At 42.7% G+C, this 15,949-nt stretch overlaps 2 protein-coding genes across 2 annotated transcripts; both read right to left on the minus strand.

Annotated features, from left to right (window-relative positions):
- Window positions 1–6,185: 6,185 nt before the first annotated feature.
- Window positions 6,186–6,882, minus strand: LOC148009286 (pentatricopeptide repeat-containing protein At4g18520, chloroplastic-like). Its single transcript, XM_087673527.1, has 2 exons — window positions 6,567–6,882; window positions 6,186–6,502 (listed from the first exon to the last, which is right to left on the minus strand). The coding sequence occupies exons 1-2, from the start codon at window positions 6,880–6,882 to the stop codon at window positions 6,186–6,188; spliced, it is 633 nt and encodes a 210-aa protein (XP_087529653.1).
- A 7,900-nt stretch (window positions 6,883–14,782) lies between these two features.
- Window positions 14,783–15,325, minus strand: LOC148009287 (pentatricopeptide repeat-containing protein At4g18520, chloroplastic-like). The gene has a single exon (XM_087673528.1). The coding sequence runs from the start codon at window positions 15,323–15,325 to the stop codon at window positions 14,783–14,785; it is 543 nt and encodes a 180-aa protein (XP_087529654.1).
- Between the last annotated feature and the right edge of the window lie 624 nt (window positions 15,326–15,949).

The raw sequence follows: 15,949 nt of genomic DNA on the forward strand, positions 1-15,949 counted from the left end.
AGTATGGATTGGACATGCTATCCAAATATGGGATGACAGGCTGTAAGCCTATTTCAGTTCCTTTGGAGCAAAATGTGAAGTTGAGTGCAGATGCAGATGAGCTTCTCGAAGACCCTACTATGTACGTATGCATAGTAGGAAGTTTGATTTATATGACTATCACAGGCCAGATTTGAGCTATGCTGTTGGATTGGTAAGTGAGTTTATGCAGGCTCTAAGGAAACCACATTTGGATGCACCTAGACACATACTCAGGTATGTGAAGTCCACATTGCAGTATGGACTATTTTATGAGACTGGGGTTCAGATACAGTTGCATGGATACACTGATGCTGATTGGGCTGGTAGTATTTCTGATAGACGATCTACCAGTGGATATGTGTTCTCTTTTGGGAGTGTTGCAGTCACTTGGAGCAGCAAGAAACAACCTACAGTTGCCTTGTCGAGCACAGAGGCTGAGTAGAGGGGTGCAGCAATGGCTGCATGTGAGGTAGCTTGGTTGCATAAGCTACTTTATGATATGCATCAGTCTACAGATGGGCCAGTTGTCATTTATTGTGACAACATGTAGTATACACTTGGCAAATAACCCAGTCTATCATGCTAGAACAAAGCACATTGAGGTGCATTATCACTATGTGTGGGAGAGGGTTTTACTAGGTCTTATTGATCTAGTTTATGTCAGCATAGAGGATCAGGTAGCTGACATATTCACAAAGGCATTGGGCGCAGAGAAGCTGCGTAAGTTCAGAGACCTGCTTGGTGTGCAAGAATTGGGATTGAGCTCGAGGGGGAGTGTTGAGATATCGAGCTCCACTCGTGATATGCCAGGGTGATCGTTGTGCATTTATGTCACCGACTTGTCAGTTGTTGCAGATGCGGTTGGTACACCGCCCATGAATAATAGCTAGATGACAGTTATCCTTATCTACTCTAGTTCGTGGCTCAGTTAGTATGCCACCTTAGTTAGTTGAGTTTGGTTTGAGACCCATATATAGGGTTCTTCTATTTCTATGTACTTGAGTTCTTTTGGCTTACACAACTAAGAAGAGGAAAACTGTTTTCAGCCTCCATCTTTGTGTGTATTCCCCCATTATGCAAGCAAGAAAGCTACAAGTGAGACTCCTTCCTTCTCTCCCACAATCTTGACATTTACATCATAGATAGCTATCGAGAAAAGAAGAGAGTGCTAAACTATGACAATTGTAAAAACATATTCTTTGATCTGAGAACATTAGTCCTAATGAATGAACCATGGTAACTCACATAGTTTCATCTGTCATCTAATTACTATGGCCTTCATTGGTTGGAAAATTGGTATGGGAAGTTACTAAAGACATGACTTCATTGGTGTAATATTCCCGCTTGAAAATATTACCAAACTTGACTCCCCGCACGCTGCGTAAACCTTGTGCAAGGTTATCTTCCGCATTGTAGTTGCCGGCAGTTTAATCCGTAACCCGCACACGCAAAAACAGGACCTCCGCATTGGCAAATTGAGCCCGGGGTTTCAAATCTGCATAACCACGGGGAAACACCCTCTTGGGAGGGGGCAAAAATGGATAATATTAATGTAAAATTTTTTTATGTTTATCGCTTTCCCCCCAGGCGATGCATGGCTGGAGGAGAGGGAGTGTGGGGAGGGATGGGCTAGGTGGAGTTATGGGTTGCATGAGGGGGGGGGAAGCCATGCAAAGGCCACATGGGGGAGCTTCTCTCCCCACCCCTTAAGCCCTATATAAACCCCCCTTAGCCTTGGGGGGGATAAGGAGGATGCAGAGGACGATGCCATGCTGCACAAAGGGAGGAAGGAGCTGCTATGACACGGATAGGGAGAGAAGGGGAGGACGAAGAACTGCCGTCCCAACCGTGGAGGCCACCACCCAGCACAGTCCGCCAGCTGCCGCCGTGATATGTGAGGGCCACCGCCTATCATGGAGAAGCGCTGCTGCTGCCGTTGCCTACTACAATCTGCTGCCACCTCTGGGCTGAAGCCACCATTGCAGTGTGTGGTCGGCCGTGGCTCCACGTTGCCACAACATAGTCAACCCTCTTTCCCCCCATTCGACGTGAACCTCCCTTTTCTTATTAACCCTCAATCATCTCCTTTGACTCCACGTGGTTCCTGGGGAGCTGAAGCTTCCTAGAAGCCTTTGGAAGCTTCTAAAGAACAAGGCTTAAGGCCTTATGCACACGAGTGCCACCCCGGGTGTTAAAAACCTTCCCTTAAAGACCCCATTCCCAAGAACATTTTTCGTAAGAGCCCCACTTCCGCAAGCCCTCGTAAAGCTCCATTCTGCAAGTCCTCGTAAAGCCTCCATTCCCATAAGCTTTTTCGAAAAGCTCCATTCCGCAGCTCCATTCGTAAAAGCCCCATTTCCTCCCAAGCAAATCTCCAATCCCAAAAGCCCAAATCCCATAAGCTCAAATCCCATAAGCCAAATCCCCACAAGCCCTAGCCTTTTAAATATCCGAAAGTCGATGAAGGAATCTCCGGCGTACAAGGGAGAAGGCAGATCTTGAGGCTATTCGGAGAACGCGTAGAAGTGAGGGAATCCATGGAGTTCAAGTCCTCAACTATGGCTCCCAAGAAGTCGCAAGACGCACCTGCGGGAGGTTCTCTCCTAACATTCACATGGACATATCCCCGATCCCACAAGTTCATTTTTTTTTTCGAGTTTATTCTCACATAAAGAAATGATTTAGGCAAGCTTAATTTCATAAGGAAGAATGCATTTTTCGTTAATACATGTGATAGTGATAAATGTACACTTGATAAATTATCTCTTTAAACATTAGACAAGGTTGGTGCATATCATGAAATTTGGAACATTTCATTTCTAGAATTGTCTGTCTTAGGAGATTAGCTACATGTTGCTAATTTTGGGTGCATTTCCAAAGTAATGAGTCTAAATGCCTATTACTTAGGGCAAAGGAATGAAATTGTTAAGTGCATTGGCCGTGAAGGAAAGGAGTGTCTTGCATTTAGTCAATAATTCCCTTCATTATGATTCGCACGAGGAATTTGTTAACTTCCATTTCACGGCATGAAAATGAACCCCAGTCTTGTAAGTTGCATGGAAAAAAGGTTCTTGGAAATGGATTAAATCAATACTAGCCTTAGTGTCGCATGACCTTCATTTTCGAGGTTGTTGTATCTACAGGTCGCATGTTACATATTCGCAAAGTTCATTTCATCAAGTTGCATTTGGAAAAGATTGCATGGCTTATTAAAGCATGAAATTCAAACACTTAGACAAAAGGTTATAGGCATTATTCCTTGATGTAAATTCTAGTAGGTCTTATGTAAGTTACCTTCAATTTATCATGCGTTTTGATTTTAACAAGGAAGGATAGGATTATTGTGAATCTAGTGGTACGTAGAAGCAATGAATCACGTGTTTACGTGAATTGTGACATGTTGCAACTAGTTTTCTCATTTAGATCAAGTTAACATCTCTAGGAATGGTTCGTCCTTGTCACAAGATGAGTAGATCGAATTATCTAAATCACCTAGTACCCCAAGTGCTCACTAGGGTTTAGCACGTTAAGAATTTGGCCTAGCTTCGTACTTGTTGCCAAGTCAAAACCCTCATACCCAAAGGTCCTACCCACATTCATTCAATGTTGGGTCAATTGGATGCTCATGCAAGTAACGATCTAGGGTTTCTACCCTAAGGATCATTTGTTCAAATGTTAAAACTCGGTTTGAGTTTGAATCCCTAGGACCAAACGTTGTCGGCCTACTGCAAATAGGTTTGGGTTGGGTAAGAAGACACCCTAAACCCTGCTTCTTATCTAAGCATAATTCCTTGACCAGAAAAATGCCGTTCAATGGGTGAAATGATCCCATGGAATAGATGCGACACTTGTGCAAGAAGTTGCAACGTCGCATGGTCTTGTGGTTTGATCACAAGAGAGTTTTGCCATTCCTTGGAAAGAGGTTGGCAAGTTCTTGTGCAAGTTTAACTTGCAAGAGGATGAGTAATCATCTTGTTACATCACCTTTCTTGGGGAAAGTTACCAAGTTAAGGAAAGTTAGGTATTTGCTTGGAAGCAAAGGATCAATCAAGTTAGAGCAACATGGTAGCCATGATTTACTATCTTAGTTTAAGATGCACTAAGGTGTTGGCTAATTTGGGTTAATAGGGTATGGCCCTAACCCAAGAACAAAAGGGTGAACAAATAAACCCTTGGGGATCTTGCCAAGTCGCACTTGATCCCGGATTGAATGCTAGATGCATTCGGAGAGAAGGATTCACCCCTTAGCAGTTGGCCAAATAAATGACCATTGGAATTGATTGTGCTTGTAACAATTTAGGAGCACTGTTCCATTGTTTGCTCAAGGAACTAAAGGATGGAAAGATATTTAATACTTCAGGTTGAAGGCCTGAAGGGAGAGGCAGCTTCAGTTACCCCCAACTGCCTGCCTGACCCTAACCAAGGGGGTTGTTAGCCGCGCCGGGAACATGGCTCTGGCCGTAAATCCCTTGCCTTCCGGGCCCTACACAAGAGGCCAACGTGACTTGCGATTGGATCTCGATGCCCGCATACTAGTCTGTGGGCGGAATCTTGGATTAGTAATCCCTGTGGACTGCTGGATAGCCTTCAAGCGGATTATGGATTAGCCTGCGGGCTCGACTTTATGGATGTATTCCAAAGATAAGTAAGATAACCTGTTGAAAAGGAACTTGTTTGACACTGTTTTTTTCTATGTCAAGTGCTAAGATTATGTGAAGGAACGAGTGTCTAACTGGCTAATTAATGAAGATGTTTGATGTGTGTCCAACTAAATGTGGTAGGTAATTAGAAAACTAAAGCAACCTTGAGGAAAGTACAGTGGATGTGGCCATGGGTCCGTCCTATGGATGGGTGGTCCCGATTGGCCGAGAACTTTTCTCAATCGAAATGGACAGCAAGTATTCTTGCTCGAATATGCCAGATCTTGATGCAGAGTATGCTCTGTTCTTGCTCGATTGTGCCAGATAACATGGAAAAGCTCCTCTCTCTCTCAATGTGTATCTCTCACTCTCTCTTCTCTTCTCACGATCTATGGTTCTTTATGATTGAATGATCAACAAGATAGTCGGATCCTTCATCTTTCGTCTTCATGAAATAAATTCGATAAGCTCAAGCTACTTGTCGAATTTCATTGACTGCACCAGGAGCTATTCGACATGATCTCGCTCTCGATCAACAGATAGGTGTGATAACAATGCCTTCTTTGGTCCTGTAGGATGACAATTCACATTCCACCCTTCCGATCACATAATTCAGCAGCATACTGTAGTCTTTACCTTCTATCGACGCTTCATCCCCAATGCCTATCGCCTTGAACTCTTGCTTTTCTTCACAATCCTCCATTTTTTATCTTCCCCTCCCTCGATGCTCTGCGTTCCTCTCCCCTTTGCGTTTTGTCCCTAGGCCTCAATACTCCGCAGGTACCCTTTTTTATTTTCAGCCCCTTTTTCCCCTCTAGAAAAGCGGCCCCCTCAGAAAAGCAGTAGATACATACCATCACCAATCGTGCCCACTAACAGATCCCCTTCTAAACCTAATTTATTAATATCAACATGTACTTGCCTGCCTCTTTCTACAGCTCCCGTCACACCACACACTTTCAAGGAGAGAACAAATGTGATAGCATCTGGATAAACTCCTTCTAGTTGCATCTTCTTCACACAGTTCACCACTTCCTCTCCAAACCCATGTTCAGCATAGCCTGCTACTAGTGCATTCAAAGAAACTGTGTTTTGATCTGGAAGGGCTTCAAACACCTTATGAGCTTGTGTAAGCAATCTAGCTTTGCTATACATATCCACCAGCGTACTCCCCACATGAAGGACTCTCTCCAGCCCCTTTTTGGTGATTTAAACATGTAGTTCCTGGCCTGTCTCTAAGTCTGCTACATCACGCAAGCTTTCAAAGTGAACAAATATGTCACAACATCAGTAGCTTTGCCTTGTAGCTGCATTTGATGGAGACAGCATAGAAGTTCCTTGTTAAACCCAAATTCAGCATATCCAGCAATCATTGCATTCTATGAGACTACATCTTGCACTGGTAATTGGTCAAACACTAGGCGAGCATTGTGCAAGAAACCCACACTTTGAGTACATACACACCACTGTGCTGCCCACACAAAGCTCCCTTTCTAATCCCCATTTTGTTGATTCAATGTGTAACTATTGGCCTATTGGAATGGAGACTATACTGGCACAAGATTTCAAACTGCACAAAAATGTGCCAGCATCCAAGGATAGGCCTTCTTCTTGCATCTCCCTGAAACAGTTGAGCACTTCCTCACTCAGCCCATATTTGGAGTATCCAGCAATCATTGCCTTCCATGAGATTGCATCTCGAACCTGCAATCCATTGAATACGTTTTGTGCTTGTGGAAGCAAGCCACCTTTGCCATACATGTCCACTAGTGTACTGCCTACATGCAACTCCATTTCCAAACCTCTTTTAGTTATGTCAGCATGGACATCTTGACCTGCTTCTAGAGCCCCATAGTGCCACAAGATTTCAGACGGACAAAAAGACAACCCTATTGGGAAACACACCTTCCTGTTCCATCCATCCATAAAGTTCAATACTGGCTAGATCATGACCTTGTAGAAAAACACCATCACTCATTGCACCCCATGATCCTACATCTGAATTTTCCAGCTCATTGAACACTTCATATGCTTTAGCAGGTTCTCCATTTTTGGAGTACATATTAATGAATGCATTTCCTACTTCTACATAAAAATCGGATTCTGTCCTGATTATCTGATGAGGTATCATTCTACCATGCCTTACAGTCCCAATGCTATTACAAGCTTTTAGAACACATGTCAATATGAACTTGTTTGGCACAGGGCCCTCATGCTGCATAATATCACACTAATGGAGAGCCTTCTCTCCCTATACTGCCCACGCATAACAAAAATGTAAACACAACAACTAAAGATGTACAAAGTAACAAATGTCACACACACAACTTTTTGGTGGATTTTACACCTCCGATGCGTAGCAGTACGACATCCACCCCCTCTAATCCTGCGCATCCTCCGGATGGGCCAACTACCCATGATCATTATCGTCAAGATCAATCTCTTCATTGTGTATTTCCGGTATATCAGCAAGATTATATGTCATATCATATATCTCTTCTATTGGAGTTTCTTCTCGTTGCTCTTCTCTTGCAAAATCTTCCAATGCATAATCCTCATCATCTTTTTTCTTGAAAATCTTGATTCTTTTTCCTGCAATAGGCACTCTAAGCACTGTCCCATCCAATTCTGTCAGCTCATATGTTGCATTATCAAAGACATGTCTGACTATATGCGGTCCAAACCATCTTTTCACCATCTTCCGAAGTGTAGTATGCTGATTTTCAAGGCTGCTATCAAAGACTAATACCCAGTCTCCCTCTTCTATTTCTCTAGGCCGCAAGCGATGCTTGCTGTTAAACCTGTCCTTATTTCTAAGTCTAGCAACCTTCAACCTGTCAATAGCTAGCTGAATATCCTCTGGTCTTCTCTCCAACTACCGGATCCAAAGAGCTAAGATCTCCTCTCTCGTCAAATCCTCCTGTCAAGGTAAAACTGACCAAGTCAAAGCACAAGTCTCAGTCGGCATAACCGGTTTCTAACCATACATCAACTCTGCAGGCATATATCCTGTGGTAATACTGTGAGTCATACGATCAGTCCACAAAGCAAATGATAGAAGTCTCCGCCATTCTCCAATCCATCCTCTACATGCTTTGGCTAATGCTTTCACTATCGGCGGATGCCCTCTTTCACTCTTCCCATTTCCCTCTGGATTGTATGCTGTGTTTAGAGCCAACTTGATTCCTAGTTGAGAGAAAAACTCCCTAGCTTCATCTGCATCCAATTCACCATGATCTGCAGTGATCTTACCCACACAGCCATACGTATAGAAAATTTCTTCCAATAAGAACTTACACACTTCACTAGTGGTCTTCGTTCTCAAAGGTCTACCCTCAACATGATTGGTAAGATCCTCTCTACCCAAAACAATATATCTCATCTGCCATAGATCCATAGGCATAGTAACTAAGTCAACTACCCACTTATAATGAATGCATAGCGGATAGGTTAGATGAAGCTCATCTCGATGACGCACTACCGAATACATCTGGCAATCTCTGCAAGTCTCTACAAAGTGAGAAACATCTCTATACATGCCTTTCCACCAATATTTCTCCTTGATTTTCTCATAAGTAGCCCACACTCCTCTATGACCAGCCCAAGGACTCTCATGAAACTCCCTCATCACCTGTAACTGTGTCTCTTTATCGCAGACAACCCGCAAGGGTAATCCACCTCTTTTCTTCGAGTGCTTCCAAAGAAATATATCCTTGAGAAAATAACCATAGGCTTTTCTTCTGATCTTCTTGAACTCTTCATCTGTCCATTCATCTCTTTTTCTTAGTGTACTAAGGTACTTGCCAATCTGCAACCAATCTCCAACATAGAGTTCTTCTATGAAAGCCACAATATCATAGACATGGCAAACATGATCAACCATAGCGGCTGAAATTTCTGCATCATCCTCTTCTGCAAGTAGTGTCTCCTCATCATCATATCTGGCTCTAGACAACATATCTGCCACTGGATTATCCTTCCCTGCTATGTGTCTAAATTCTGGATTTAATGACTTGATGTATGCGATCCATCTCAACATAGCTATATCCGGAGTAGAGCAACTCGTAATCATACCTATCAATGGCAAGCAATCTGTCTCTACCACAACTGAGGCTCCAATAAAGTACTCCTTGTCACATTTGAGAGCCGTAACAATTCCCAGTAATTCCCTCTTGATTTGCGGATACCTCCTCTATCTCTCGTTTAGGACTTTCGCCCCAAACCGAATAGCATACGTGTTTCCATCTGCATCATCTTGACCCACATCCCAACCTATGCCAATTGGACTAGTGTCAACTGTCAATACAATAGGCCTTCCACAATTATAATCCGCTTTCCTGAGAGTAGGAGAAATCTGCAATAACTTCTTCAATTTCCGCATGGCTTTAGTGTGGCTCTCATCCCAATAAAATTTCTGCCCCTTTCGAAGCAGCTGATATAAACAATCTGCTATGTGTGCAAAATGGGGTATCCAAATCATATAAAACACACAAGCTCCAATGAATCTCCGTACGTCTGAAGTGGTAGAACAATACTCCGTAATCTTGCCTATAGCATCCACCTTCTTAGATGAGGGCTTCCTACCATAATACCCACACATATGTCCAACAATGACAACCTCATTTACTCCAAAAATAGATTTTTTCCCCCTGATAGTGTCAAGTTCACTTCTTCTAGCCTGACCAAAATCTTTTCACAAGCTGAAATATGATCTGCCACAAAATATCTGCATCCCTGCTCATTTAGACTCTCATTCTTCTCTTCTTCTGCACACCCCTTAATGGGCACATCATCCAAAAAAGGCGTGGTAAGTTGAGGTATGTAATAACGAAGGACCTTATGCATGGCATTCATCATATGCGCAACAAAATTAGTGGCACCTTGAGGCAAGGTGCACATCCTAACAAGCCCAATAGGAGTTCTCATAGTGGTTATGTCCCTGCTTTCCAAAGCCACCTGAAACTGATCATATCCCGAATACAAATCACCTAAAGAATAGATGGCACGTCTAGCAAATGCTTCTACAAACTCATCCACAACTAGACCTATACCAACATTCCTGATAGTAACTCTGTTTACTGGCTGCATGTCCTGTATAAATCGGAGAGTACCATTCTTCTTTGGAATCGTAAACCACCTATTTGAGTATGGTGCAGATGACGGCTCTAGGATTCCCATCCTGATTTTCTCGTTCAACAAGTCAATTAGCTTTGGCAGGTGTGCCTTAGCGCACTGGAGTAGGTCGGAGGTTCCATGGAATATGAGGAATAGTAAAGATCACCATAGGAGCAACAATATCTGGATTTACACATCCAATCTCATGTGGGAAAAAAGCAAACCCCTTTCCATGTCGCTCAAGCATCTCTTGAAAGCATTGCTTCTCTGTGGGTAGCAAGAAATCACCATTTTCAATTTTTAATTCAACAAGAGTCTCTGCTGAAAATTTATGGCCTGTATGCTCTGGATTCCTCAAAATTGGCTGTTTGGCAGCCCTCTTTATTTGCTGATCACTATCAAGTGGAAGCAGTACAGCTACCGGTTTCACCTTCTTATCCACAGTCTTGTATTTCGTGTCAACCCTGGCTTCATTATAATCCTCTGCATTACTCAAATCTTGCTATAAATTAGCAATTCTGCACTCTGGTGTGGCTGAATATCCTCAACCCTCTACTCTATGGACTGCATAGGAACAGCCCTAAACTCTGGATGTTGAAATATTTCAGCAGTAAACTCTATTGGCTGAAAGTTTTCAGCCCTCTGTGTCTCTGTAGGCTGATCATAATCAGCCAAAAACTCTGTTTGCTGAATTTCTTTAGCAGTCAACACTTTTTGCTGAGTCACCTCAGCCTCTGACTCTATCTGTGTCACAAAATCTGCAATTTTATGAAACATGTCCAGGGATTGCACTGATACATTACTGTGACAACTCTGCATATCAGTTTTCAGCATATTTTCCATCTCTGTCATCGTATCTGCACAAACCATACTATCATACATCCCATCTATATGCTCATCATCCTCTAAAATACCTGCATTTTTCAAATTTTTCTCCTTCCTACATATGTAGTGCCTGGCAGCTCTAGGCAACTTAGAAATCTTTTGATAACTCATCAAACTGTTTATTGAAATTCCAACAAAACTGGAGGAGAAAACACTGCTTCCAAGAGGCGAGAACTCCAATCTCCTCCGCTCTGTACCACCGTCATCTCACAAAACAGCGGTACCTAATGAAAACCCGAATCCCTCACAGTGGGCAAAGGTGCATCTTTAAGAGTATCCCTGTTTCTAACATGGTTCACACACACAGTCATAAACTGAACTGCTCTCATACCATCTTTACTGCGAATCCGTGCATAAGCTGATCCATCATCCATTACTTTTGTTTCCATGCGCATCTCTGTGATGAATGGCTGTCCAAGAATTATGGGATAAGAGAATGAATCCTGCACAAAGAAATGGAAATCCTCCTCTACATCTCCAATAGAAACCCTGACACTAGGACAGGCAGCATACAAATCACCTGCATTGTTTTTGGCGGCTCTCATACGCCACCCATGCTCTACATCCATAGGCCATCTAGTACTTTCATAAACTCCAGGAACTATGAGATTAATCTCTGAACCATGATCCACCAAAGCAACATAAGGCACCTGTGTCTCTCCAATTTTTACCATCGTTTCTGTAGTTTCCCTAGCCCAATGACTCCGTGAAAAGTGACTACGCGGTATCAAGACAGGCTCATTAGTTTCAGCATAATGCATAGGCTGAACCCTCTTCTCTATCTATGGAAAAACAAAAGCATTCTCAACCATAACCTCATCCTCATCCTCATCCAACTCCCCAATCAAAACTCACTGTGTATCAGTAGTAGGCAATGCATGTATTTTCCTCTTCAGGACTTCTTGGAATTGATCTTGAAACTCTCTTTTCGAGATGCCCAAAACCTCAGAAATAGTAAAAGTCACCTCACTGCCAAGTATCTTGTCATTAAAGATTTTCTTCATGTCCGTAGATGTCTCAATATCAGACATCAATCTAAACCCTGGTTGCTTTCTCTCTCTAGGCTCTTGCCTCTTTTCTTTCTTTTGAGCATCTTCCATCTGTCGTTCTGGCCCTGGTCTCAAAGACGGTCCTGCAGTAGATGGAGTAACAAACTCATCCCCTCTAGTCTTTTCAACTGCATTTGGATTCTCCTCATCCCTCTTACGCTTCTCCTCAACAAGTACATCTGCTCCTTGAGACTTAGCCAAGTAGGCATAAATAGTGTACCTGTCAACAGGCAAATCCCAACCTATCTCAGATCTGATGCTAGAACCTGCATTAGTCAAAACAGTCTGCTAAAATTTTCCCTTATTTGCCGTCTCCATAGCATAAGTCCATAATGATGACTGATTCTCTGATCCTTTCTCAATCTGGACTCCATATGCAGAAGTATCTCCTCTAGCTGCTACATAAGAAGTACGGACAGCCATGTAATCCACTAATTTCTTCATTCTGCCTTTCCCAAAATTGGTAGCAAGCGGAGCTCCTATTTCAGTCAACCAGATCTTGCCATCTTGTCCCCAAAATACCAAATTCTTCCTCCTTGCATCCTGAAAAGATTCACAATCCCTGCAATGCTGATGGTCTGTATTATCATACCAAATACATCTTCGATCTCTCCTAGGTGCACTAGGAGCACTCCTAGGTGCAGTAGGAGCACTAGAAGGAATAGTAGGCACGGTCGAAGCAAACTGCTCTTTCAATTTTCCCACCAATTTTGCTTTAATTGACTCCAGTGTCAAATCTGTTATGCCTTTGATTATATCATCAAGAGAGGAAGGCACAGAAGGAGCGGATGGTTTTGGAGCAGAAGGAGCAGGTATCGGTCTTGGAATAGGAGGAACAGGAGGAGTAGAAACAGTAGGCACTGGCATAGGCTAAGAAACTGGCTGAGGAAGAGAAGAAATAACAGGGATAGAAGCAGGCATGGAATCAGAAGACGGCGTAGGTGTCATAGATCAATTCTGTCGGCGGGTCTTCCATATCCTCCTCTTGGTCAAAGTCGAGACTGCATCCTGGGCATCTTGCCAATCCGTTTTAAGACCCATAGGCTTTGTGCAATCCTCAAGAAGCTCTCCCAATTCTTCCTGAAGAGAAGGATCTACAGCTTGCAAGAAAAGCTCAACTTTCTCAACATTCAATGCTCTTTGTTCAATGGCATCAAGCTGGCTATACCTCTCTTCAAATTCTCGTATCAACTCTGAAGCAACTAGACCTTTATTTGGCATGTAGACCCACTCTCGGAATGACCTCCGTGTAGCCATCCCAAAGTCCTCAAGGAAATACTCTTCTTTCAGGGCCTTCTTAAAATCTTGCCAATGCTAATTTTGAAGAAAAAGATTAGTCACTTTTTCCCTCAAGGCGGGAATGACAAGACGAAGGAAATACTTACTCATAAGTCCAGCTGGTACTCCAAAAAATCCCATCTTGATCTCATATGTCTTTAAATAAGCCAAAACATTACGGCCATCAAATAGCTTCTTCTCATTCTCAACTGATTCAATCGCCTTAGTTGCATTGATTGCATTCTCTTGCTCCGAATATAGTTGCCTTTGTTGAGACAACTGTTGTTGATGCAACTGTTGTTGCTACTGCATATACAATTGTGTCTGCTGATTTTGAAGCTGCATATACATAGACATATTCTGCAAAATCTGCTTTAAATCATCCGTTGAAGTACCTGAAGGAGCAGTCAATGATGGAGCTGAAGTAGAGGACAAAGCAAGAATTGCAGAAGAGGCTGAAATTGATGCTGAAGTATCCCCCATCTTGAAATTTATGTGACGCTTTCACGTCAGGTTCACCAAAGATGTCGAAGGGTTTTCGAAAGTAAAGTCGCGACCACAGAGGTTCTTAAGAAATTCCAAGAAAGAAGATTCCTCAATTCCAAAGGTCTTCAAATGTAGGCGCTTACTTCCTTAGGTGTTAGAAGAGATTAGGATGATGACAATAAAACTCATGTCACTGTTATACCTATCTCAATCTGCAAAATTCTCATAGCTGAAGTCTTTTCATGGCTGTCAGAGTTGGCATTACAACTCAAACAACAGTCAAAGTCACTCAGAAATACAACAGTTATATCTTGTTGTAAAACTCCTTAATAACAAAGACACTCCGGGTACAAAGTCTTAACAAGCATACCAAAGACACAATGGTGTTGATTGCTGGTCATATCTAGGTAGGGAGTTGTTGATTGAGCTCATAGACAGTCATTGGATTCAAAACAGTGGCGAGCAAAGCCAATTCACCAGCAACCAATGTTGTATTTGTGATGATAAGTACATAGATGTGCTTTACAGAGTTGCATAACTACAACTCTTGGGAAAGTGGCAGGGAAGTCATGGCTTCAAAATAATGACAGTATGCGATTCTATAATGTATAATATATGATCTGTGAGCAACTTTAACCGAATGTTGCAAATTGATTCAGCTCTATCCAAGTAGTGGAAATAGTCCGAGGGCAATGAAGGGCTCGATGCTCTGTTCCTTGATGCAAAGTATGTTCTGTTCTTGCTCGATTGTGCCAGATCTTGATGCAGAGTATGCTCTGTTCTTGCTCGATTGTGCCAGATAACATGGAAAAGCTCCTCTCTCTCTCAATGTCTGTGTCTCTCACTCTCTCTTCTCTTCTCACGATCTATGGTTCTTTATGATTGAATGATCAACAAGATAGTCGGATCCTTCATCTTTCGTCTTCATAAAATAAATTCGATAAGCTCAAGCTACTTGTCGAATTTCATTGACTGCACCAGGAGCTATTCGACATGATCTCGCTCTCGATCAATAGATAGATGTGATAACAATGCCTTCTTTGGTCCAGCAAGATGACAATTCATGTTCCACCCTTCCGATCACATAATTCAGCAGCATGCTGCGGTCTTTACCTTCTATCGACGCTTCATCCCCAATACCTGTCGCCTTCAACTCTTGCTTTTCTTCACAATCCTCCATTTTTTATCTTCCCCTCCCGCGATGCTCTGCATTTCTCTCCCCTTTGCGTTTTCTCCCCAGGCCTCAATACTCCGCAGGTCCCCTTTTTTATTTCGAGCCCCTTTTTCTCCTCTAGAAAAGCGGCCCCCTCAGAAAAGCAGTAGATACATACCATCACCAATCATGCCCACAAACAGATCCCCTTCTAAACCTGATTTATTAATATCAGTATGTACTTCTCTGCCTCTTTCTACAGCTCCCGTCACACCACACACTTTCAAGGAGAGAACAAATGTGACAGCATCTGGACAAACTCCTTCTAGTTGCATCTTCTTCACACAATTCACCACTTCCTCTCCAAACCCGTGTTCAGCATAGCCTGCTACTAGTGCATTCAAAGAAACTGTGTTTCTATCTGGAAGGGCTTCAAACACCTTATGAGCTTCTGTAAGCAAGCCAGCTTTGCTGTACATATCCACCAGCGTACTCCCCACATGAAGGACTCTCTCCAGCCCCTTTTTGGTGATTTCAGCATGTAGTTCCTGGCCTGTCTCTAAGTCTCCTACATCACCGCAAGATTTCAAAGTGAAAAAATATGTCATAGCATTAGTAGCTTTGCCTTGTAGCTGCATTTGCTGGAAACAACATAGAAGTTCCTTATTAAACCCAAATTCAGCATATCCAGCAATCATTGCATTCTATGAGACTACATCTTGCACTAGTAATTAGTCAAACACTAGGCGAGCATCTACAAGCAACCCACACTTTGAGTACATACACACCACTGTGTTGTCCACACAAAGCTCCCTTTCTAATCTCCATTTTGTTGATTCAGTGTGTAACTATTGGCCTGTTGGAATGGAGACTATACTGGGACAAGATTTCAAACTGCACAAAAATGTGCTAGCATCGAAGGATAGGCCTTCTTCTTGCATCTCCCTGAAATAGTTGAGCACTTCCTCACTGAGCCCATATTTGGAGTATCCAGCAATCATTCCCTTCCATGAGATTGCATCTTGAACTTGCAATCCATTGAATACGTTTTGTGCTTCTGGAAGCAAGCCACCTTTGCCATACATGTCCACTAGTGTACTACCTACATGCAGCTCCATTTCCAAACCTCTTTTCATTATGTCAACATGGACATCTTGACCTGCTTCTAGAGCCCCCATAGTGCCACAAGCTTTCAGACGGACAAAAAGACAACCTTGTTGGTAAACACACCTTCATGTTCCATCCATCCATAAAGTTCAATATTGGCTAGATCAGGACCTTGTAGAAAAACACTAGCAATCATTGCACCCCATGATCCTACA

This window comes from Lygodium microphyllum, unplaced genomic scaffold (genome assembly GCF_053477565.2).
Source record: "Lygodium microphyllum isolate KBCC unplaced genomic scaffold, Lygodium_microphyllum_v1.1.10 scaffold_31, whole genome shotgun sequence".
NCBI classification, from domain to species: Eukaryota; Viridiplantae; Streptophyta; class Polypodiopsida; order Schizaeales; family Lygodiaceae; genus Lygodium; species Lygodium microphyllum.

Bases quoted from the DNA above. Each gene is read 5' to 3' on its own strand.
- LOC148009286 (XM_087673527.1), bottom strand. From the start codon at position 6,882: ATGCAGCATGAGGGCCCTGTGCCAAACAAGTTCATATTGACATGTGTT. The intron at 6,503-6,566 runs GTGTGTTTCCCA...ATGGGGCTCTAG, and splicing joins TGGATGGATGGAACAGGAAG to AAGCAGGTCAAGATGTCCAT.
- LOC148009287 (XM_087673528.1), bottom strand. From the start codon at position 15,325: ATGATTGCTGGATATGCTGAATTTGGGTTTAATAAGGAACTTCTATGT.